At 39.8% G+C, this 25,540-nt stretch overlaps 1 protein-coding gene across 1 annotated transcript in view; it reads left to right on the top strand.

The window, feature by feature from the left end:
* Positions 1 to 20,707, top strand: part of LOC118597047 (zinc finger protein 431-like) — a 53,763-nt gene extending 33,056 nt beyond the window's left edge. Inside the window, exons 2-3 of the mRNA XM_036208295.1 lie at positions 20,314 to 20,440; positions 20,643 to 20,707. Coding sequence (XP_036064188.1) covers positions 20,314 to 20,440; positions 20,643 to 20,707 — 192 coding nt within the window. The remainder of the gene's footprint in view (positions 1 to 20,313; positions 20,441 to 20,642) is intronic.
* Positions 20,708 to 25,540: the final 4,833 nt, after the last annotated feature.

The following is a 25,540-nucleotide window of genomic DNA, read 5'->3' as shown; positions in this document are numbered from 1 at the left end:
CACCCAGTCCACTCATGTAGTTCTCTTCTCCTTCTCCTTTACAGGATCATCCATGTGTCCTTCCTAGGGTCTTTTCCTGTTAGCTAGCCTCTCAGGAGTTGTGGGTTGCAGTATGGCCATCCCTTCCCTCCCATTTAGTATTCACTTATGAGTGAGTACATGCTATGTTTGTCCTGACTCTGGGTTACCTCACTCAGGATATTTTCTAGATCCATCCATTTGCCGGCAAATTTCATGATATCATTGTTTTTTTACCCCATTGTTTATATGTGCCATTTTTTCTTTATCCATTCTTCAGTTGAGGGGCATCTAGGTTGTTTCCACGTGCTGGCTATTATGAATATTGCTACTATGAACATAGTTGAGCATGTGTCCTTGAGGTATGATTGAGCATTCCTTGGGTATATGCCCAAGAGTGGTATAGCTGGGGTTTGAGGTAGATTGCTTCCCAGTTTTCTGAAAAACTGCTGATTTCCACAGTGGTTGTGCAAGTTTGCATTCCCACCAACAGTAGAGGAGTGTTCCTTTTGCTCCTCATCCTCTCCAACATAGACTGTCATTAGTGTTTTTGATCATAGCCATTCTGACAAGTGTAAGATGGTATCTCAGAGTTGTTTTGGTTTGCATCTCCCTGATGAATAATGAATAATGTCTTTTAGCCATTTGAAATTCTTCCTTTGAGAATTCTCTGTTTAGCTCTGCAGCCCATTTTTTAATTGGATTGTTCCTTATTCTGATGTCTAGTTTTTTGAGTTCTTTATATAATTTGAAGATCAGCTCTCTGTCAGATGTGGGGTTGATTAAAATCTCTTCCCATTCTGTAGGCTGTTGTTTTGTCTTATTTATTGTGTCCTTTACCTTACAGAAGCTTCTCAGTTTCAGGAGGTCTTATTTATTAATTGTTCAATGTCTGTACCATTGGAGTTATATTTAGGAAATGGTCTCCTATGCCAATGCATTCAAGACTACTTACTCCTTTCTCTTCTATCAGGTTCAGTGTAACTGGTTTTATACGGAGGTCTTTGATGCACTTGGACTTGTTTTGTGCATGGTGATAGATATGGATCTATTGGCAATCTTCTACATGTTGATGTCCAGTTATGCCAGCACCATTTCTTGAAAGATGCTTTCTCTTTACCATTGTACAGTATTGGCTTCTTTGTCAAAAATCAGGAGTTCATAGGTGTGTGGGTTAATGTCAGGATCTTCAATTCAATTCCATTGGTTCATATGTCGGTTTTTATGCCATTACCAAGCTGTTTTTATTACTATAGCTCAATAGTAGAGCTTGATGTCAGGGATCGTGATGCCTCTAGAGGAGACTTTTGTTGTACAGGATTCCTTCAGGTATCCTGTTTTTGTTTTTTTTTTTTTTTTCCAATTGAATTTGAGTATTGTTCTTTCCAAGTCTGTGAAGAATTGTGTTGGAATTTTAATGGGGATTGCATTGAATCTGTAGATAGCTTTTGGTAAGATTGCCATTTTTACTATGTTAATCCTTCCTGTCCATGAGCATAGGAAATCTTTACAGTTTTTTGAGATCTTCTTCAATTTCTTCCTTCAGAGACTTAAAATTATTATCATACAGGTCTTTCACTTGCTTAGTTAGAGTTACCCCAAGGTATTTTATATTGTTTGTGGCTATTGTTATGTTTCTCTGATTTCTTTCTCAGTCCATTTATCATTTGTATATAGGAGGGCTACTGTTTTTTGAGTTAATCTTGTATCCTGCCACCTTACTGAAGGTGTTTATCAGCTGTAGGAGTTCCCTGGTAGAGTTTTTGGGGTCACTTGTGTATACTATCATATCATCTGCAAATAATGAAAGTTTGACTTCTTCCCTTCCAATTTGTATCCTCTTGATCTCCTTTTGTTGTCTATTGCTCTAGCTAAGACTTTGAGTACTAAAGTGAATAAACATGGGAGAGTGGACAGCCTTGTCTTGTTACTGATTTTAATGGAATCATTTCTCTCCATTTAATTTGATGTTGGCTGTTGGCTTGTAAATTGCCTTCATTATGTTTAGGTATGTTCCCTGTATTCCTGATCTCTCCACAACCTTTATCATGAAGAGGTGTTGGATTTTGTCGAAGGCATTTTCAGAATCTTATGAAATGATCATGTGGGTGTTTTTTTTCTTTCAGTTTGTTTATATGGTGTATTACATTGACAGACTTTCATGTTGAACCATCCTTGCATCTCTGGGATAAAGCCTACTTGATCATGGTGAATAGTTTTTTTGTTTTGTTTTTTGAGACAGGGTTTCTCTGTAGCTTTGGAGCCTGTCCTGGACTAGCTCTGTAGACCAGGCTGGCCTCGAACTCACAGAGATCCACCTGCCTCCCAAGTGCTGGGATTACAGGCATGTGCCACCACAGCCCGGCTTTTTTGGTGTGAATAGTTTTATGTTGTGTTCTTGGAGTCAGTTTGCCAATATTTTATTAAGTATTATTGCATCAATGTTCATGAGGGAGATCGGTCTATATTTCTCTTTCTTTGTTGCATCTTTGTGTTCCTTGGTAATCAGAGTAACTGTAACCTCATAAAACAAATTTGGTAACATTCCTTCTGTTTCTATTGTGTGGAACAATTTGAAGAGTATTGGTATTAACTCTTCTTTAAAGTCTGGTAGAATTCTGCATTGAAACCATCTGGCCCTGGGCTCTTTTTGGTTGGGAGATAATGACTGTTTCCATTTTCTTAGGGGTTATTGGTCTATTTAAATTGTTTATTTCGTCTTGATTTAACTTTGGTATGTGGTACCTATTCAGAAATTTGTCCATTTATTTTAGATTTTCCAATTTTGTGGAGTACAGGTGTTTGAAGTATGACCTGATGAGTCTCTGAATTTCCTCGTTGTCTGTTGTTATTCTCCCATTTTCATTTCTCAGTTTTTAAGTTTGGATGTTCTCTGTCTGACTGTTGGTTAGTCTGGATAAGGGCTTGACTATCTTGTTGATTTTCTCAAAGAACCAACTTTTGGTTTCATTGATTCTTTCTGTTGTTCTCTTTGTTTCTATTTCATTGATTTCTGCTCTCAGTTTGATTTCCTGGCATTTATTCCTCCTGGGTGAATTTTTTTTTTTTTTTTTTTTTTTTGTTCTAGAGCTTTTAGGTGTGCTGTTAAGTCACTACTGTGAGATTGTGAGATTTCTTCCACTTTTTTATCTATGAATTTTTCTCTTAGCACTGCTTTCTTAGGTATCATAAGTTTGAGTATATAGTACATTCATTTTCATTGGATTCTAGGAAGTCTTTCATTTCTTTGTTTCTTTCTTCCTTGACCCATTGGTGATTCAGTTGAGCATTATTCAGTTTCCATGAAATTGTAGATTTTTGTTGTTGTTGAAATCTAACTTTAAGCCATGGTGGTCCAATAGACTACAGGAGGTTATTCCAATTTTTATATTTGTTGAGATTTGCTTTGTGACTGAGTATGTGGTCGATTTTAGAGAAGATTCCATGGGGTTCTGAGAAGGTATATTCTTTTTTCTTTTTTAAAAAGATTTATTTATTTATTTAGTACACAGAAGAGGGTGCCAGATCTCATTATAGACGGTTGTGAGCCACCATGTGGGTGCTGGGAATTGAACTCAGGACCTCTGGAAGAACAGTCAGTGCTCTTAACCTCTTCAGCCATCTTTCCAGCCCAGAAGGTATATTCTTTTGTGTTAGGTGGAATATTCTGTAGATATCTGTTAAGTCCATTTGAGTCATAATGTCTGTTAGTTCCCTTATTTCTCTGTTAAGTTTCTGTGTGGCAGACCTGTCCATTGGTGAGAGTGGGTGTGTTGAAGTCTCTCACTACTAGTGAGTGGGGTTTGATGTGCAATTTAAGCTTTAGTAATGTTTCTTTTACAAAATAGGTGCAAATACAATTTGAGCCATAAATATTCAGAATTGAGACTTCATCTTGGCAGATTTTCCCTGTGATAAATATGTAATGTCCTTCCCAATCTCTTTCAATTGGTTTTAGTTTGAAGTCTATTTTATTAGATATTAGGATAGCTACACCAGCTTGCTTCTTAAGACCAGTTGATTTTAAAGCCTTTTCTGAGCCTTTTACTCTGAGGTAGTGTCTGTCTTTGAAGTTGAGGCATATTTCTTGTATTTAGCAGAAAGATGGGTCTCGCTTTCGTATCCATTCTATTAGCCTGTGTCTTTTCATAGGTATACTAAGTCCATTGATATTAAAGGGTATTAATGACCAGTGATTGTTAATTCCTGTTATCTTTTGGTGGTAGTGTGTGTGTATTTCTCTTCTTTGGGATTTACTGCTGTGGGGTTATCTCTTGCCTGTGTTTTCATGGGTGTATCTGACTTCTTTAGTTTGGAATTTTTCTTAGTGTTTTCTGTAGGGCTGGATTTGTGTATAGGTATCATTATATAGTTTTGTCTTAGAATGTCTTCTTCATTTTGTCTATGGTGATTGAAAGTTTTGCTGGGCATTAGTCTAGGCTGGCATCCATGGTCTCTTAGTGTCTGCATTACATCTGTCTAGGACCTTCTGGCTTTCAAAATCTACTGAGAAGTCATGTGTCATTCTGCTGGCTCTGCCTTTATAGGTCACTTGGCCCTTTTCCTTTGCTGTTCTTAATATTCTTTCTTTATTCTGTATGTTTAATGGTTTAATCATTATGTGGTGAGGGGACTTTTTGGGGAGGGGTCTAGTCTATTTGGTGTTATATAAGCTTTTTGTGGCTTCATAAGTATTTCCTTCTTTAAGTTGGGAAAGTTTTCTTCCATGATTTTGTTGAATATGTTTTTGGTGCCTTTGAGTTGGTGTTTTTCTCCTTCTTCTATCCCCATTATTCTCAGGTTTGGCCTTTTAATAGTGTCCCAAATTTCATGGTCATTTTGTTGTGACTTTTTTGGCTTTAGTGTTTTCTTTGACTGACGAATCTATTTCCTCTATTGTATCCTCTACACTAGAGATTCTTCCTTCTCTTGTATTCTGTGGGTTATGCTTGCATCTTTGTTTCTTGTTCATTTACTCAGATTTTCTATTTCCAGCATTGCCTCTGTTTGTGTCTTTTTCAATTTTCAGATCTTGAACTGTGTTTAATTGCTTTATCATGGTTTTCTTGGCTTTCTTTAAGGGATTTATTGATTTCTTCCTTTTTTTTTTTTTTTTTTGTTTGTTCCTCAATTTTCTTAAGGGAATTTTTCATTTTTTTTTTTCTTTAATGGTTTCTCCCATCTTCAATGAAGCTTTTTTTTTTTTTTCTTCAAGACAGGGTTTCTCCATGTAGCTTTGTGCCATTCCTGGAATTCACTTTGTAGACCAGGTTGGCCTTGAACTCACAGAGATCCACCTGGCTCTGCCTCCCGAGTGCTGGGATTAAAGGCATTCACCACCACCACCCGGCTCATGAAGCTATTTTTAAGGTCGCTTTCTTCCAATTCTTCTACATTGCGATGTTCAGGTCTTGCTCTTGTAGGAGTGCTAGGTTTTGGTGATGCCATATTTTTGTTTATGTTGTTGTATGTATTTTTGCATTGACATCTACCCATCTCTTCCTCTAATAGGTGCAATAGTTTCCTGTGTCTAACTGAGCTGCTATTGGTCCAATCTGAGCTTGCTGTGTCTCTGTCTCAGGGGCCCCTTTGTGTTCAGTCTTAGCTCTTGGTCTAATTTGAGCTGGCAGATTTTATAACTCTGGGAGCTGCTATTGGTCTTATCAGGGGTCTTGTTCTAGTCAGAGCTAGTGAATTCTGTATCTTAAGAAGCCTCTCTTGGTCCAACGAGAGCTGGCAGATTTCTTGGCTCAGGAAGTTACTGGGGTCTCGGGTTATTGAGGCAAGGCATGGGTCCTGTACATTGCAGGGTCCAATGTGGGGTTTTGGTGGGGAAACCTGGCCGCAGGAGTTTTCCCTGCCTGCTAGCAACTGGGGCAGAGTTGGGTGAGGGTTCTCTGGGACTGGGTGTGTCCCAGAGCCTCAGTCTTAGAGTCAGGACTTTCTGGGTGGGAGAAGAGTCAGTCATTTACTTCTTGGTCCAGTCAGAGCTGGTGGATTTCTTGTCTCAGGAAGTTGCTGGGTTCTCAGGCAGATGGGTATTGGTGTAGGGCATGGGTCTTGTAGATTGAAGAGTCCGATGAGGGGTTTTGGTGGGGGAGCCTGGTTTCAGGAGTTTTCCCTGCCTGCAACTGAGGCAGAGTTGGGTGGGGGTTCTCTGGGACTAGCTGTGTCCCTGGGCCTGGGTCCTAGAGGCAGAACTCTCTTAGTGGAAGAAGAGTCACAGTCACTCACCTGTTGGTCCAGTGAGAGTTGGTGGATAGGGGTTGCAGGCAGATGGGTATTGGTGTAGGGCATGGGGTCCTGTTGCAGGGTCTGATGGTGGGTTTTTGTGGGGGAGCCTGGCCTCAGGAGTTTTCCCTGCTGGCTAGCAACTGGAACTGATTTCTGTTGAACATTTTTATGTGTTTGTCTGCCAGTTGTATTTTATATTCTGAGAATTCTCTATTTAGCTCCGTGTCTCATGATTAGTACTTAAAATATGAATACATATCAACTCCCTTCCCCTTCCTTTCTCCAATCACCTCATGCCCCTCACAGACTCTATCTCAAATTCATTGCCTCTTTTGTTATTGTTATTGCACATATATTTATTTTGTATACACATAAATATTTAAATATAACCTTCTGAGTCCAATTGGTACTTCTTGTATTTATATGATTTCATGGCAGACTACTTGGTTTTGCATAATCAACCAGGAGGCTCATCCTTGGGAAAGAATTATTCTCCCTCTCTCAGTGATTATTAGTTTCCTGTAGTCTTTTGTTCGTAGATGGAGTCTCATATTTTCCCCCTCATTCCATGTTAGTATGTTGTTTCTCCTTTACCTTACATCTTGCAGAACTCAGGGTCTGTCTACCCTTCCAGTTTTGGCTCTGGATTCTTGGCTCTTGTATGATTCCTGCCCTGCAGGACTAAGTCTCCTCTTCTAGGGCCCTGGAGTTGCAGTAGATGAGCTGCCTTGCTGTCTTCCTTGGCCATGATCTCAGATCAGCTCTCCAGTGTAGCTGCTAAGCTCTTACCATTCTGCCTCTTTCCTGGCTGAGGTCACTACAGGATTCCCAGGTCCCATGAGAAAATAATGTCTGGAAGGGCTCTAGAGTGAGTGAGTGAGTGAGTGTGTGTGTGTGTGTGTGTGTGTGTGTGTGTGTGTGAGAGAGAGAGAGAGAGAGAGAGAGAGAGAGAGAGAGAGAAAGCATATTGTGTGGACTTGCCTAGGAGTGCATCTGGAGATTGCTGTGCTTGTGCTTATGAGGAGGTGAGTGGAGAATTTCTCCTGGGTTTGCCCAGCAAGAAGGCATACCTAGTAGGTTATTGGTAAGTTTGCTTCAGGGAAGCAGGAAGGTAGAAATGTACAAACTCACAATCCTTACCCAACCACCCCAGCCCTTGTTTTGCCTATCTGCCAATATCTATGGAGCTAAGGAAGTGTTTCTGGAACATCACCCTGCCTGACCTCTTGCAGCCTTGGAACTCACCCCTGGAGATCCCTAGGACCTGAATCTTGCTGAGCAAGGAGTCAACCAGGGCTGATGATGAAACCCAGAGAGGTGGAGGCCATGCTTCTGCCACTGAAGATGCCAAGAGTGTCAAGATGCTGGCAACAGCAAAAGAACAGCTCGCCATGGTCATACAAGTGAGACCCTGATTCAGAGAAACTAGGGTAGGCATCCACCTGCCCCTTATAAGGACCTTCCCACCACCAGGTTGCCTTCTGTTCTGATTCCTTAGCCTCTAAGCTCATGCTCCAGACCCTTCTTTGATTCTAAGGGCTGTAACAGAGGTGGGGTTTTCTGTCCAACTGCTTGTTCTGAAACACAGCCACTTCCCAAATTACCACACAGAGGCTTATATTAATTATAAATGCTTTGCCAATGGCTCAGGCTTATTCCTAACTAGGTTCTACATTTAAATGGACCAAACCCATTTCTATTAATCTATGTATTGCCAAGTGGCCATGGCTTTACAGGTCCTTTGGCACCTTGCTTCTTGGACAACTGGCTCATGTCTCCCTCAACTCCATCCCTCTTCATCTGAGTCCTCACTCAGTTTGATTTTTCTCCTAATATTATCATGCCTTGCCACAGGCCAATTAACTTTAGTATTAACATATGAGAGCACCACACATTCATAATGTACAAGAGGATCATACCACAGCAAAAGGCCTTCGAAATACATCCTGGTCCCCAGGTGCTTTACAAAGCTTTCAATGGGTCTCCTAATGCCTTCTGATCCATCAGAAATTGTAAGAGGTTTAGAATATTCCTGGAGTGGCCTGGCTAATCATCATAGTTGAGCTCCTTAGTAAAACTGGAAATATTATGAGGCTTACAAACTCATATAACTTGTTTTGAGACATTTACTATTTTGTATTAAAAATAATTATAGTGGCTATTATCAGATTTCTGGAGGTTGTTGATGTTATCAGTTGTTCCTGTTTCTGTAGATTTTGGTTTTGATCTCTTCTTGGTAAGAATTGTAATTGTAGTCAGAATGGCAAAGACCTACCAAACAACTGACAACAAATGCTGGAGAGGAAGTGGGGTAAAAGAGAAATGTTGTCATGAGCAAGAGGGTAAATATGCATAGTTAGTATAATATAAGTTACATTTTATTATGCTGATGGTCATCACAAAAGGTTCCCACTCTGAATTTCTAACTATGGTCCAAGGCTGTTTACCTGTGTGATATATCTTACCTAAAGGTCGGATCTAGTCTCTAACAGAAGTCTCTTGATTTTGAGAGTCAGGATCATGGGGGCAGGTTCTCAGCAGGGCAGATCAAGGTGGTGTCTCTCTATATGTGCATAGCATAATGTTGCTCTTGATCTCTGCTTATATATTGTCCAGTTGGCATCATAGGGTTCTAGGACTGTGTCTGGTTATCTTGAGTGATCTGGTCACTAGGTTCTGGTTATCAGGTGCAGCCTCACTTGCCCTGGGGTTGGTTCCTGACTAAGCTGGTTTTACATGTCTAAAGGGCATTTTTTATTTATTTTTTACTGTGCTCAATATAGTAAGGTTTCTGCTTCACATACATATTTTGCTGTGAATAACGAACAATACACCAGAATGCCTTGGAAATAGTAATGGAATGGCTTTTTATTAGGCTACTGAAAAAACGGAGAAATAAAAGTTTACCCTGTAAGTTATTTGAAGCAAAGTTATTAAAATAGACATCTCAAAAAACATAACTGGTATTAAAGAAGTACCTCACTTGCCTCCTTGTCCAGTTGGAATACAAGGAGCAACCTTGTCATTGTTTCTACATTGGGTTAAATGTGAGCTGAATACTTCATGTAATCTGTCATGGGGCCTTGGATGGGCCCCACTAAATATTTCATGGCCTAACAAATTATGGTGTGGAAACAAACATACTTTTAGCTTTTCTCAATAGTATGGCTTCACTGTTTCTTTACCTCGCTTACAATAGAGGAGAACATATTCTTTGTGAATATTAATACTTAGTACCTGATTCATTACCAATTAGAGAGGAAATATGAGAAAAACTGCTAATTTTACTTTTGATACAGTGAACAATGAATCCTATTGTGCACAGACAGGCTTTTGTAGTTGTTCCTCATGTGTTATTAGAAAATCTAGTAAACCAATACAGCCATCTTTATTTCATGTAACATACACTAACTACTATTTATATCAATGTGTTGATAGCACAACAAATAATAGTATAACTGTTTCAACAACTTCCTTTTCTTTTTTGGACCCCAATAAAAGAAGAAAAATATTGATTTCCCTAAAATTTTAATGTAATCCTTGGAAAATTTCTACTTTTGAAAAAGACTTAAGAATTTACCAGGTTGCTAGTAGCTGGAATATTTACTTTAATAGGCATTGTTTCAGCTTCTATAGTTAGTTAGGGTCTTAGCAGTGCAAATAGCTTAATTTACAAAGTAGTTGAAATGTTTATAAAATAGAAAATTTAAGAAAAGATACTGGTTTTATAGAATGATAGGATGAAGGTAAACAACATAGTGTGAACTGTATAAATTTCTCTCACTTCCAGTTTTCTTCAAATATTAATAAATATAAAGAATATTGCTGGAAGTTCCCTCTTGTTTAGAAAACCTTCATTCTTTGAATAATGAACCAATGACATAAAATGGAATAATTACTGGAATTAATTGTCTTTAAAGTTTCAGTATACATTATACATTAAAGTATACATAGTGAGTTCCAGGCCAACTGGAGCAGTCTAATGAGATCCTGTCACAAACAACAAAACAAAATTATATTTAACTCTATCTGTGTGTGTGTGTCTGTGTGTGTGTGTCTGTGTGTGTGTGTGTGTGTGTGTGTGTGTGTGTGTGTGTGTGTGAGAGAGAGAGAGAGAGAGAGAGAGAGAGAGAGAGAGAGAGAGAGAGAGAGAGAATATGCATATATATAGCAAGGCTTTCCTCAAATTGACAGTGGTCTTATTGCCTCTGTCTCTAGTGTGCTATTACAGGCTTGCACACCCATTTCTGGCTCAAGTGAGCCCTTCTAAACTATTTAGTGAGACTTGAGAATGGTCAGACAAAAATAGCAGTTCTGTGCAAAGATGAAAATCAGAGACACAGCCTCATGCTATATTGTAACCAGTTGTTTATAGGGATCTGTGCTGTTGTTAAGCTGGGATTGTTGAGTACATTTTAAGAAAAGGATTTTAGGGTTGGTTTAATTCAGAAAAGTTCTAGGCAACAAAAGGAGTTCTGATCTGCAGAGATTTCTCAGGTGTGCATGGTGTTGGACAGATAGATAGGGCAGACTCGACATCATGTACCATAATCCATGTGGCAGGAAATAGACATTAAATTGTTCTTCAGCAATTTTTTTGTGACTGGGTATCAGTGGGGGTGGATTTGCCTGAAGCAAAGTGAGTCATATAGTGCAGTGCTATAGCAGGATCTGTAGGAGATCACCTCCATTTGCAGAGAGCTCTAGAACATGGGGCTTTTTTAGAAGAAATATCAGTAGCTGGATGGTCAGAAACATAACACTTTAAGGGTCACTTTGAGTTAATTTTGTGGGAATTGTGAAGTCTGTTTATTCAGTTTTTAGACACATAGAATTATAGGTAGTTGGCTAGCATTGGTCAAGATCATGCTTTTCCTGCCTGAGTTTCCTTAGGTCTTTTGATTAAAATTTGACTATATTTTGTGGTTTTGTTCTTGGCTTTTTTTTTTCTCCATTTCCTTTATTCTTTTGCCAATACTATACACATTCTTGATGGTTGTAGCTTTTGTGGAAAATATAGAAGTCACATTGTGTCAATGTGTGTACTATTTTTTCCACACTTCCCTTGAGCATTCTGAGTGTTTCTACTTTGCATGTAGCTTTGGAATCAGCTTTTCTTTTATAAATTGTTAGGAACTTTTTTGGATTGTATTCAATATATGCCTCAAATTGACCTTATGCGATATCTTAATATTGATGCATTGTGATCCCATGGATCCTTTATTTGTCTCTATTTATTTAGGTTTTGTTGTTAATCTGTGAAAAACTTTTAGATTATTGGATAAAAAGTACTCTGGGGCTTGGCAGGTGGTTCAGCACATATTCTTGGGAACAGTGTGAGTTCCTATCCTAACACCCAAGTCAGGAGGCTCATAACCTCCTGGTAGTCTAGATCCAGGGGATTTGACACCCCTTTCTCTGGTGTGTCACCTGTATACATATGGAAGACTTTTTTCTCACACATATAAACATACACATATAAATGGGAAAGATGTGTTTTCAAAAGTGCTTATGACATATAAAGCAATTAGAGCAAAACAAATTGTTTTAGATGTATAATACAAATCATACAATATTTCTTTAAAATCAGTTATTTTGCATTTGTTTTTAAGGGCTGGGAGTTCCACTAAACTCCAAGCTAAACAGCTACAATGTATTTTAGAGGACCTAGTCCAGGTGAATGCAGGCTTTCTGCTGTTTTAGTTTTTGAGAACACCATAACCCCTGCCTTGCTGATTCTGTGGGGCTAGGTTTTCTTGGTGTCTTTGATCCTTCTAGTTCCTATAGTCTTGCTCTTCCATAGGGTTTCTTGAACTCTAGTTAATGTTTGATTGTGGATCTTTGCATCTGCTCCCATCAACTCCAAGAGGAAGCCTCACTGATTTGATTGTGCTTCGCACCAGCCTATGAATATAGCAGATTATAGTTAGGAACTATTGACATTTTTTTGGGTGGTGGTGGTCAGTTTTGGTTAGTTCTACCCTAGGCCTCTGAGCCATTCAAGTTTGCAATTCCTTGTCATCTAGGCAGCATCAGGCGTGGGCTCCCTTTAGTGGCTCGGGCCTCAAGTTAGACCATTGCTGGTGGTAGTGAAAACTGTACAGCTATGGTGGAAATCAATATGGCAGTTCCTTAGAAAATTGCGAATTGATGTACCTCAAAACCTAGCTATACTGCTTTTGGGCATATCACTAAAAGATGATCCACTCTACCAGAAAGACACTTGCTCAACTATATTCATAGGAGCTTTCTTCATAATAGCCAGAAACTGGAAACAACCTAATGTCTCTTAACTGAATAAGTATAGATCAAGAAAATGTGGTTTATTTACACACACAATAGAGTATTTCTCAGCTGTTTAAAAATCGCATGGAATTTGCAGGCAATGGATGAATCTAGAAAAGAATCATTCTGAGAGAGACAGCCTAGACCCAGAAAGACAAATATGATACGTACTCATTAATAAATGAATATTAGCTGTAAAGGATAATCACTGTACAATCCACAGACACAAAGAGGCTAAGTAACAAGGAGGCTTCTATGGCAGGGTCGGGGAGGAGGGGAGGGTGCATAAACTAACTACAGTTTTTATCATATGAATCATAAGCGTATAGTGACCTGGGCCAGAATGTGATTGATTGAATAAAAAACTTCCCATATAGGATGATATATATGAACACTTTGTCTCTCATTGCTGGCTTTCTTTGTGGTGGTTATGGAGTCTTTTGTAGGAGGTGCTTTTCTAGAGGATGTTCCTCCTCGCTAGGGATGTGATTTGAGGGTCTATAGCCTCACCCCATTTTCTGTTCTTTGTGTCTTCTTTCTTGTGGTTGAATTTGATCATCCAGCTCCTCATGCTGTCCATGTATTCACTACCAAGTAGACTCTATCCTTAAATAACATAGACTGGAAGAAAGTGCTTTTCATCTGTAAGCCATTTTGGTTGCCTGTTTTTATCTATTTATTTTTTTGTTTTGTTTTAGAAGACAAGGTTTCTCTGTATAGCACTGGGTATTCTTTTTTTCGCCCCTAGAATGCAAAAGCAAGGTTTATTTCTGTTACAAGTCATGACAGGGAACTCATCTCAAGCACTCACTGGCCGCAGCACAGTGAGGCAGGGAGGAGTTACTCTTTCTTGGGGAAGTTAGTTTTTATAGGCAAAAAACATAAAATTCCTTAGAGGGGAGGGGGTTAGTATGGGTCCATCCTTGATTGGTTCAGTTTTTCCTGGGCCTGGACTTTGTCTTATTTCAGCTTAACTGTTCGCCCTGTTAGGAGTTTTACAACCCATCTCCGGGGTCCGGTCATGTTATCTCCAGAGAGGGGCATCTCATGGTTAATCTGTCACCACCAGACATCCTGGCTTTGTTCTTTTGAGAACTTCTGGCTTCACCTCTCCAGGAAGAGGAACTGACTCAGTTCTGTTTGCTTTAAGATATCTCTTCCCTCAGCTCTTTTAGGTTTCTGGGGTAACTGTGTCTGGGACTTTGGTGGGAGTCTTTCATTCCCCCCTTCTATTGGTCCTAGAGGGGCTCAATCATGGGCCCCCAGCTTGTTCTAATTCAAGAGATTCCCATGACCCCACTTCAGGGCTGCATATGACTCATATTCAGTGGTCCTGACTTGAGCATAGCTCCATTGTACCATGAGCTGTATGGTGCCTAGCCTCTGTTTTATAAATTGTACTAGTCTGTTAAGGATACAAGGCCTGAAGATGAGTAAGGTAATAAAATCACGGCGGGCCCTATAAGACTAGAAATTAGTTAATAATGGCCATTTTGCCTCTATGTCAGGGAGTTCCCGTTTGACCCAGCATTTCAACCTTTTCTGAACAGGGAACATGGGATGACATAGTCTCTTTTGGAACTGCTTTGAGCTGGCATTGGGGCACCATTGTCAGGGTCCCCAAAAGGCTGAAAAGCTAGTCAAAGATTGGGCAAGGGGGTATTTGTCAGAAGCATGTAGCTGCCTGACTCCATAGAGACAGGGAAGAATCATGTTAGCTGGGCTGGTCCACATCAGCTTTCAGCAAGTCCAGAGCTCACAGTCATCTGGAGCAGTGTAGTCAGCAACTGAAGCTTGGAAGTGACTGTCAGCCAAGTGGAAATCTGTTGAGACAAATTTAAACTAGGAACAGAAGTTAAAATTTATGAACTTATTTGGAACCCTTAGGTCCATACCCTTAGTAATGGGAAAAGCAATAGTCCCAAGACCAGGAGAGAGGAAAAATACCATCTTTAGGAATACTTAACTGGGGTCCTTTCGACCTCTGTGAAGTGGGCCTAGGTTTTATGACTCTTTTGATCCTTTGAGGGCTACTTATAAAATGACATACAAGTTTTAGATCCATTAGTATTACCAATCTGTACTGAAATCTATATTGTAGACAAAGCAGGTAATGGGTATCTATAAAACAGTAGAAGTGGACTCATACCTTTGAGTCCCAACAAGAACTGCAGATTTGGGTTAAAAGCTTGTGCATTTTCCTTCTTTCCAGAAAGCCAGGTACAAATTAGACAGAGATTTTTGACCTGATGAGAAGCACTTTTAGGTTTACATTTAGATATATTTAGATGACATCTAAAATAAATCTAAAATGTTGAGCTTGTGGCTGAACAGTAAGTAGTCATTGCTCTATCAGCTTATCAGGACTCTTAAATGTTAAGCTCTGAACCATTATATCATAGAACAGGAGAGCAATCTGAAACATATCTTAAATCATTTTTTTGAGATCCTCAAAGTTTAGAAGCTTACTTAAACTTTTATATCTTAGAATATTTTTTTAAAAGTGAGCTAACAAGCTAGCTATAGCCTTGCTGAAGGATCTGGTTGTCTGATGCTGCCACATTGACAAAGTTAGAGCTAGCCTAGCCATAAGTACTATCAGAGATCTGAGAAGGATAAACTTGGTTCAGACCAAGAAGCTTCCAATCCTATAAATTATAGGGACCAATCCCTACTCAGGTCTCCATAACGTTGGAGGGACCAGTCAGAACAGCATCAATCTTCTTTCACCATCAAGCCCATTACGATCCTGTTTCCTGACTTCAGCACTGCAGCTCTGTCATAAGCTTCCCATTGACATAGGTCTCAGTTCCTTCACAAGGTTCCAATGTGACCATCAGGCTGGGGGATGCTTCAGAAGAGACAGTGGATGTTCATATCTACCTAGCCAACCCTGGTGACACCATCTTTGATGTGGTAGAAAAGACATTCAGGCATCAAGGGGTCCTCATTCAGATTTACCAGGTGGGGAGTCTTCCACAGTACCACCATCCTCTTGGACAGCCATACCCATCTTAGCCAGCAACACTTTTCTCTCCATTCTCAGAGCTTTTTGTCTTACGAAGCTTTTCCTCCTTTTATTCTGCTCGGCAATAATCTTTTCCATCTCCTGCAGCCTCTCCATGGCCTCCTCAGGCCCAGTCTGGGGCTCAGCACTGGGGGAGGAGAGCTCCAGCTCCCCATTGGTGGAGGAGATGAGGGTGAAGCAGGGGTGGGAGGAGATGGTGCAGCTGACAGAGCACATCCAGGACTGCCCTCTTTTACCTTCCGACCTCATAGAGCAGAGGCTGAGAGTCCCTGAGCCATCAGCAGCTCCCGCAAATGCAGCTCTTGGGTAAGCCGGGCATTGGGGCATCTTGTCCTGTGGTCAGTGTAGCCATAATCCAGGTGCCTCATACATAATCTTCTTTGGAGACCTTGGGTCACTGCTAGGATCTGGAAGCCTGTCTGATATAATAAGCTTTTAGATCAACATTTAAATGCCATATTCTGCAGATCTCAGAAGTATGAGGGCTGTCCAGGTATATCTGAATAGACAAACTTTGTTTCTAGTTACTTGTTTCAAGCTCAACCTTGAAAACATATGCAAGGGACTGAGTAAATGAGTACTTCTGACTATTTATGTTCTCTAACAGTCTACAATAAGTAGCCTAAAAATAATGCTTTTAAGTTGAAGCTCTTCTAGCATCAAATACGGATTCAGTAAAGAAACCAAAACAAAATATCAATATAAAACACATATATATCAGTTTATCCAAATAACTTAAACTTAACAAACTTAGCAAATAGGCAAATAGGCTAGACAACATTCTTGAGCCTGATCATACCTTGGGTAAGGAGAAACAATTTTTAAGTCATTGGTTTTTAACTATCTCAATGTTATTTTATAACTGTGTTTTTGTCATTGTTGAATCTCAATGCAAACATCTGACATACAGGTGGTCCTAGGCCACCCCTGTAAAAAGATTTTTTTTTAACTTCCAAACGGTGAAGATTTATGGAGTCAGAAGCCATTTCAAGCCCTTTGTCAGACTGCTTAGGCCATTGTAATAAAGTATCTTCTTTTACTTTAAGGGGGAGAAAACATGGCATCATCACAATCTGTATAAAGTAAAACCAAAGTGCAAACAATCCCAAAGTTCAATATCTGGGATTCATTTATAATCCTTTTGGTTCTTTTGCTTAGAGGCTGATGATTTCTTTGACCCTACCTTTGGCAGCACATACATAGCCTGCCTGTGTTATTTTATTATGGCTGGTGCTTCCAGTGATCATCACCTGGCACTGGCATTTTTTTAAAACTGCTAAAATCCACCATGGCAACTAGACTTTTTGGAACTCTAGCACTACCATACATTTGCAAACCTCAGATGTTTCCTATGATTCTTTTATGTCTTTAAAATTATCTAGAAACTTGATGTTGAGCACTTGGTAAAGACATAAGCACTTAGGTGTTAACCCGAGTAGATCTTTATAACCTTAGTAAAAGATGGCTGCCAGCCACATGGCTGCCCATGAGGTCACCAGCCAAGATGGAAGAAGCCACATGGTTGCTGTTTAAAGCACATTTTTTAAAACAATAATTACTTGTACATATATAAACATAGTTGGATCCAAGTTACGCATATACATACGTACAGTTAAAGCTTGCTTACATTTCCAAGTCACATACCTGTACACATACACACATAAGCAGTTTGCAGAATCATTAGCCATTTTAAAAATGAAAACCAACCAGAATTAACTTTTAAATTCAGTATTTGCAGGCATAAGAAACCATAACAAAGAGTTTACATCACACTCCCTCTGACTTTCTATAACTTTCTATGTACCATCAGTCTGTTCCTTTGAAATTTTGCTTTTTTTTTTAAAACAGAAACTCTTACCAAAGTCTTTCTAGTGATTTCCCTCAGTAATCTAGAATATATTGTAAAGTTACAATATTTTAAACAAGAACAGAAATACATGCATATACCATAACAAGAATAACTAAATTTGCATCAGCACTGTACCACAGACAAACTGTTGGTTAGACTTATAACATAGTTGCAGTTGACATTCCATTCTTGGAACCAGACCTTGATCAGGTTTTAGCCCTAGGGCAGGTTTTGGGAGCCCAATCCAACAGCATGGAAGAGGAAGAGGATGGGGAAGGCCTGCACCATGGGGACAAAAGATTGCTGTTAACCTCAGATTTTCAAGTACACAAGAACGGCAGACTGAAAGTGACTCCATGTCCCAGCTGGGCTCACAGACTTGTAGGCCACTCCTCAGCTGTGACCCTGGAGGGGCAGTTCTCCACGAGCCCCCACACTCTGAGCTCCTTGAGGCTCCTGCTGGCTCCCGCCAGCTCTGCCCCGTGTCCACACAGGAGCCCGGCCATATCTGGGCCCCACAGTGCTCACAGCCTGCTCTAGCACACAGCCATGCCCAGTTCCCATGCAGCCTCTGGGACAACCTGGCTGCCACCGGCATCATGCTGTAAAGCCTCTACTCCATAGCTCTCTGAGCGAGCTGGGGCCCCAACCAGGTGTGTCTAGGCCCTGTGATGCTCACAGGCCGCCCAGCCCTCTCAGTGGCACCCTGGGTCCCCGAAGTAGCAGCTGTGCAGCCGCTGCACCAGTGAACAAGGGTTAAGTCTAGGTGAAGACGGGGTATTCCCCATAGTAGAGTGAGAAAGTCCACGATGAAAACCAACGAAGAGAGAGAACAACAAAGCCACAACCACAATAAAATACAAAAAGACACCAACAATTTCCTGGGACAAAGTACAAGTTGGCACTCCCACCTGGGGCAGGGGGAGATACCCCAAAACACTCTTAACAGGTTGCTTAATGCTTAGGAGAGGCTCCTGATCACTTCCTGGAGGAGGCTGCTGAAACCAAAAGGTCACCTCTGAGGTGGCCTCAAATGGCTCGGGACCAGGGGGTCCCTTGCCCAAATCGGGGAAGGAGGTGTCCCTCTCTTCCCTCCAGGATCACTGTCCGGACACATCTGTCCCAGTGAGACCCTGCCAAAGTACAAATTGGTTGACTGGCACAAAACGAAATTAACAAGACAGAGACACAAACAAGACAGCGAGCGCTGTTACTGATCGGTATAGATGGACCTCTGGGCTCTGGGGATCCCAGACGAGCCCCCAGATGTTGTGCCCTGATCGTGACCCCCAGAGAGACCACCAAGGATGAGCATATCAGAATGCAAAAGCAAGGTTTATTTCTGTTACAAATTATGACAGGGAACTCATCTCAAGCACTCACTGGCCACACAGTGCAGTGAGGCAGGGAGGAGTTGGGTATTCTTAAAGTAGTTTTTGAGACCAAGCTGTTCTCAAAATCAGAGATCTGCCTCATTCTGCCTTTTAGGCAATGATATTTAAGGTGTGAGGTAACATGCCCAGGTTTGTAAGTTTTTTTTTTGTTTGTTTGTATGTGGTTTTTTTTTTTTTTGTTTGTTTGTTTTTTGTTTTTTTTTTGGTTTTTTTGTTTTGGTTTTTTGAGACAGGGTTTCTCTGTGTAGCTTTGGAGCCTGTCCTGGGACTCACTCTGTAGACCAGGCTGGCCTCGAACTTACAGAGATCCGCCTGCCTCTGCCTCCCGAGTGCTGGGATTAAACGCGTGCGCCACCACCACCCCACATAAGTTTTATATTATTGGCTGGTAAACCTGGAATGTAGGTTTTTGTACATGTCAAACATACTCTGTTATATTGAACTTCACATGTCTTAAATTATAAACTATGGCAGAGGCTATCTTCTTGGATGGCTTATATTCATGACTCTAATACTGTTTTAGGTTCTTGAGTCATTGGAGTGCAGGTGTGTGACATTATTACTACCTTTTGTTTATGTTTTGAGTTTTTTGAACAAATATGAATATTTTGCCTGTCTGAATGGATATGCACCACCTGTGTGCCTGGTGAACCCAGTAGTCAGAACATTATCCCAGAAACCCTGAACTTGGTGAACTTGGTGTTACTGATAGTTGTGAGCCCTCATATAAATATTGGAAATTGAACACAACTCTACATGACCAGAAAGTGCTGTTCAGTGCTGCACCAACTATCCTGCCCTATCTTTTTTCTTTTTTCTTTTTTTCATGATCTCCCTTTACAATGCTTATGTTTTCATCTATCCATCTCTAATGAATTTAAACATGCATTCCCTTTTAGTAAAATCTTATTAATCTTACAATTCAAACTATGACATTCCAGTTTTCTGGAAAATGAATTCAGATCCATAATGAATGCATGTCCCTTTGTAGGAACTTCATTGAGGTCTTCTCTCTTGTTTGTTAGTTTAGGCCTTTTGAGAGGGGTAGGGCATGGTCCAAATATGTACCTTTGGTTGTTTTGGAACTCATTTCATAGAGTAGACCATCCTCTAACTCAGTGAGATTCATCTGCTTGAGTGGTAGTATTAAAGACATGAGACAATATACCACGTTTGCCCCCCCCCCCCCTTTTTTTGGAAGTTAGCAATTGTTCCTTCAATTTCTCTAATGTGTACTTACTATTGTTGATTTGTTTGCTTGTCTCTTTATATCTGTTAATAGTCATTTTTCTTAGAAGGATAAATCCTATTCTAAGAGCTAAGAAATGATACATGTGAACCTCCTTTTGAGTTTCCTTCTAAAATGACTTGTTAAAATTTCTCTATTAAGGAATAAGTCTGTGAAACACCAGAAGTATATGAATATGTTATATTGTCAAAGATGTATATATCACATTGTGATCAATGTCATGCTTTCTGTTGCACACATATACGGGATATTTCAGAATTCATTGACCTATGATGATGTGCATATCAACTTCACTTGCAAAGAGTGGGCTTTGCTGGATCCTTCCCAGAAGAGACTCTACAAAGATGTGATGCTGGAAACCTACAGTAACCTTACTGCCATAGGTAAGACTGAATTTCCCTTCAACATTTAAACTAAGGAGACAACTGTTTCTTGGTTATTGATGCTCCTCTGAAATTTTGATTGAAAGTGCTGCAGAATGTGGTGAATAAATCAGGCATGGTTTTTAGGGTCACTGAATATAGTAACTTAAATTTTGCGTAATTTCCAGTAATACATTGTGCATTTTCTGACACTATATTATAGGCTACAAATGGGAAGACCATAATATCGAAGAACATTGTCAAAGATTTCGAAGACATGGAAGGTAATTTTCCTGTGCAAGCTAATATACATGAGAACTTTAATGTGCCTTGGAAGTTTTAAGGAAAAGCAACAGCTTTTAAAATGTGTTGATGATTATTAAATTCTCACTACATGATGTACCTCAATGTCAGGTAGCTGATCTCTGTTCCAAAGCATTTTTCTAAGAAAGAAGATCAGGAAACAATGCTTTAACAGATATCATCATTTTAATCATAGTCCCATGAGTGCTAGGCTGTAGATCTGTTACTCCATTTAGTTCTATACCACTAGGATATAGCAAAAGGCATACCTATTGATTAGGCAATAAGTACATGTCTGAAGCCTTCTAATAAGCATATAGTCTATAGTAAAGGTAGTGTTACTCATATAGTGAGAGTGGCAGTTTATGAGAATTTAGGTTGTGGAGAAATTTTTTTTTTTAAAGATGTATTTATTATTTTGTATACAACATGTATGACTACAGGTCACAAGAGGGCACCAGATCTCATTACAGATGATTGTGAGCCACCATGTGGTTGCTGGGAATTGAACTGAGGACCTCTGGAAGAGCAGTCAGGTGCTCTTAACCTCTGAGCCATCTTTCCAGCCCTTTTTTTGTTTTTGTTTTTCGAGACAAGGTTTCTCTGTGTAGCTTTTGCGCCTTTCCTGGGACTCACTTGATACCCCAGCCTGGCCTCGAACTCACAGAGATCCACCTGGCTCTGCATCCCAAGTGCTGGGATTAAAGGTGTGCACCACCACCGCCTCGAGAAATTTTAATACCATATTTCTATGAAGATTCCTTTTTACCATTAGACTAAACTGTAAAATTAAGTCATACTGATAAAAGCATTCATTAACTTAATGAATATGGTAAAGCATTTATGTGTGCAAATTATCTTCCCAGGCATAAAAGAAGTCGTACTGAAGAGAGACCCTATAAATGTAGGCAATGTGGTAAAGCCTTTTCCCATCGGTGTTATCTCCACAACCATGAAAGAAGACATTCTGGAGAGAAACCCTATGAATGTAATCAATGTGGGAAAGCCTTTGCAAATCGAAGTCATCTCAACATTCATAAAAGGAGCCATACTGGAGAGAAACCTTATCCATGTAATCATTGTGGGAAAGCCTTTTCACAACAGAGTCATCTCAACATTCATAAAAGAATCCATACTGGAGAGAAACCCTATCAATGTAATCAATGTGAAAAAGCTTTTACAGATTACACTCATCTTAGAAGACATGAAATAATTCATACTGGAGTGAAACCCTATGAATGTAATCAATGTGGTAAAGCCTTTTCAAAACATGGTAGTCTCCAAACACATAAAAGAACTCATACTGGAGAGAAACCCTATCAATGTAATCATTGTGGAAAAGCTTTTGCAGATTACAGTTATGTTAAATTACATGAAAGAACTCATACTGGAGTGAAACCCTATGAATGTAATCACTGTGGGAAAGCCTTTTCCCAACGGAGTCATCTCCAAATTCATAAAAGAACCCATACTGGAGAAAAACCCTATGAATGCAAGCAATGTTATAGAACTTTTGCAAATTGCAGTGGTCTTAAAATACATGACAGAACTCATACTGGAGTGAAACCGTATGAATGTGATCAATGTGGGAAAGCCTTTTCACACCACAATAGTCTCCAAACACATAAAAGAACTCATACTGGAGAAAAACCCTATCAATGTAATGAATGTGGGAAAGCCTTTGCAAAACACAGTGGTCTCCAATCGCATAAAAGAACTCATACTGGAGAGAAACCCTATGAATGCAAGCAATGTGGGAAAGCCTTTTCCCAATGGAGTCATCTCAAAATTCATAAAAAAACTCATATTGGAGTGAAAACCTAAGAATGTGATTAATGTGGGAAAGACTTTTCAGACTACAATAGTCTCTAAGCACATAAGATAATTCATACTCAATAGAAACCTTATGAATATAATGAATGTGGTAAAGTCTTTTCAGAATACAGTGGTCTCCAAATGCGTACAAAATTCATAGTATCGGAAGACAAACACAAACCAACTTTTGCTACTCATTTCAGGGGATCCCAAGCCACTCATAGGTCAGCTTGGGTTCTCAAGACCTGGCTTGGCAAGAAGACATCCAAGGCCTATCTGATGCCACTTGGCTCACTCAGGTGGACACAAGCCACCCACAGCTCAGGCTGGGTTAAGACCTCAGCTGGTGGGAAGACATCCATATAGGCCTAACCATGATCCATGATTTTGTTTGGAGGAATTTGATATGCTTTAATAATGAGCCAAACTAGTAGGTGCATAGAAGACAGTGGTGCTGAATGTAATTTGATGAAATGTAAGGAGCTCACTCAATAGAAGAAGAGAAAATTTTTTAATGTTTTGCCTAGATTGGCCATTCTTTTAGTATTTTGGTTAAGAAAATGGCTGGCTTTTGCCTTTATCTAAAGAGTCTGCCTGAGTGTAAAGAAATTTGGATGAGTTCCATCGGCAGAAGAGACCTCAAAACAGCAGAGTATAGATTCTGTCGTGTGGTTATTAATGGTAACTCTAAGGAAGATTTATAATGAAAAGGAGCAAGCTGAAAAGGGTAAATTACAAAATGTAAAATTTAAGGAAAAAGGAACACAAAAAAGTGGAGTGGTAGATTTCAGTAACAGCAAAAACTACAGAAAGACTACAGTCTCATGGAAACTGATTAATGCTCGATAAAGAAATTAAAAACTTCCTAGAATTCAATGAAAATGAATGTACGACTGTTGGTGGGAGTGCAAACTTAAACAACCACTGTGGAAATCAATATGGTGGTTTCTCAGAAAATTGGGAATTGATCTACCTCAAGACTCAGCCATACCACTCTTGGGCATATACCCAAGGAATGCTCAATCATACCACAAAGATACATGCTCAACTATGTTCATAGCAGCATTGTTTGTAATAGCCAGAACCTGGAAACAATCTAGATGCTCCTCAACCGAAGAATGGATTAAGAAAATGTGGCACATATATATATATATATATATATAATGGAGTACTACTCAGCAGTAAAAAAAAAAAACAATGACATCATGAAATTTGCAGGCAAATGGTTGGAATTAGAAAATATTCCGAATGAGGTAACCCAGACTTAGAAGGACAAACATGGTATGTTCTCACTCTTAAGTGGATACTATATGTAAAGCAAAGGAAAATTAGACTACAACCCACAGCTCCAGAGTAGCTAGCAAATGAGGACCCTAAGAGGGAGAAATGGATCACCCTGAGAAAGGGAAATAGATGAGATCTCCAAGAGTAAACTGGGGATGAGGGGGAGCAATAGAGAGTATGGTATGGGGGATGAGAGCATAAGGGAATGGGGTGGTTGAGTTGGAATAGGAGAGCAATGAAAGGGATACCATGATAAAGGGAGACATCATGGAGATAGGGAGAAACGGTGTGCTAGGGAAATTACCAGGAATTCCCAATGATGACTCTTAGACTACTAGCTATAGTGGAGAAGGTACATGCGCTGGCTTACTCCAGTAATCAGATCAGTGAATTCCCTGTCATTGTAGTGTCTTCATCCAGTAACTGCTGAAAACAGATGCCAAGATCCACAGCCAAGCATCAGTCCAAGCTTCAGGAGTCCAGTCCAAGAGAGAAAAGAGGGATTATATGAGCAAGGGGCATCAAGATCATGATGGAGAAACATACAGAGACAACCAAACCAAACTAGTTGGAACTCATGAACTTTAGACCAAAACTGTGGAGCCTCCATGAGACAGGATTAGGCCCTCTGCATAAGCAAGACAGTTGTGTAGCTTTATCCACTAAAGGATCCCCCTGGCAGTAGGATCAGGATCCATCCCTGGTGCGTGAGCTGGCTTTTTGGAGCCTACTACCTATGGTGGGCCCCCTTGCATAGCTTTGATGCAGGGGGAGAAGCTTGAACCTGCCTGGACAGAATGGACCAGGCTCTGATGACTCTCTATGGGAGGCCCTACCTTGTTGGAGAAGGGAATAGGGGGTGGGTTGGTGGGAGAAGGCTTGAGGTGTATGTGAAGGGAAGAGATGGCATTTGTGGTTGGTATGTAAAATGAATAAAAATTTCCTTAATAAATAAAAGAAAGAAAAACAATTATGAAAGGTTCTACACTTGTTTGTACTTTGTACCTTGATCATGAAAGGGGCAGGTCTTTTGCCTGTCACCTTGCTGGTGTGGGGTGGGTTGGTGGGAGAAGGCTTGAGGTGTATGTGAAGGGAAGAGATGGCATTTGTGGTTGGTATGTAAAATGAATAAAAATTTCCTTAATAAATAAAAGAAAGAAAAACAATTATGAAAGGTTCTACACTTGTTTGTACTTTGTACCTTGATCATGAAAGGGGCAGGTCTTTTGCCTGTCACCTTGCTGGTGTATAAGAATCCAATTAGAAATAAACTCAAGGTGACTGTGGTACTGACCTAGAGCCCTCCAGAAGCTAAAACAAAATAAATAAAATCACCGCCTTTTGCCCTTACCTGAAGAGTGTGCCTAAATATAAATTGAAGAATTTTGGATTAGTTCCATTGGCTGAAGAAATCTTAAAACAGCATAGTATAATTCTGTCATGTTGTTATTACTGGTAACTCTTATGAAGATTTATAATGAAAAGGAAGAATTTTGAACAGGGTAAATTACAAAATGTAAAATTTAAGGAGAAAAAGAACACCAAAAAGTGGAAATGGTACTAAGTCCTGTGTTGAAGAAGATCAAGAAATGGAATAAAGTGAGTGGTTATTTCAGGGAAAGATCCTACCCAGCTATGCCTCCAACGTGTAGAAAGGAACTAAAGAAATGGTTAGAGCCAAACTGATGGTAGATGCCTTTAATCCCAGCACTCAGGAGG

This window comes from Onychomys torridus, chromosome 16 (assembly GCF_903995425.1).
Source record: "Onychomys torridus chromosome 16, mOncTor1.1, whole genome shotgun sequence".
Taxonomy (NCBI): Eukaryota; Metazoa; Chordata; class Mammalia; order Rodentia; family Cricetidae; genus Onychomys; species Onychomys torridus.
Note: the sequence above shows the minus strand (reverse complement) of the source record. Positions and strands in the feature narration are given on the sequence as shown.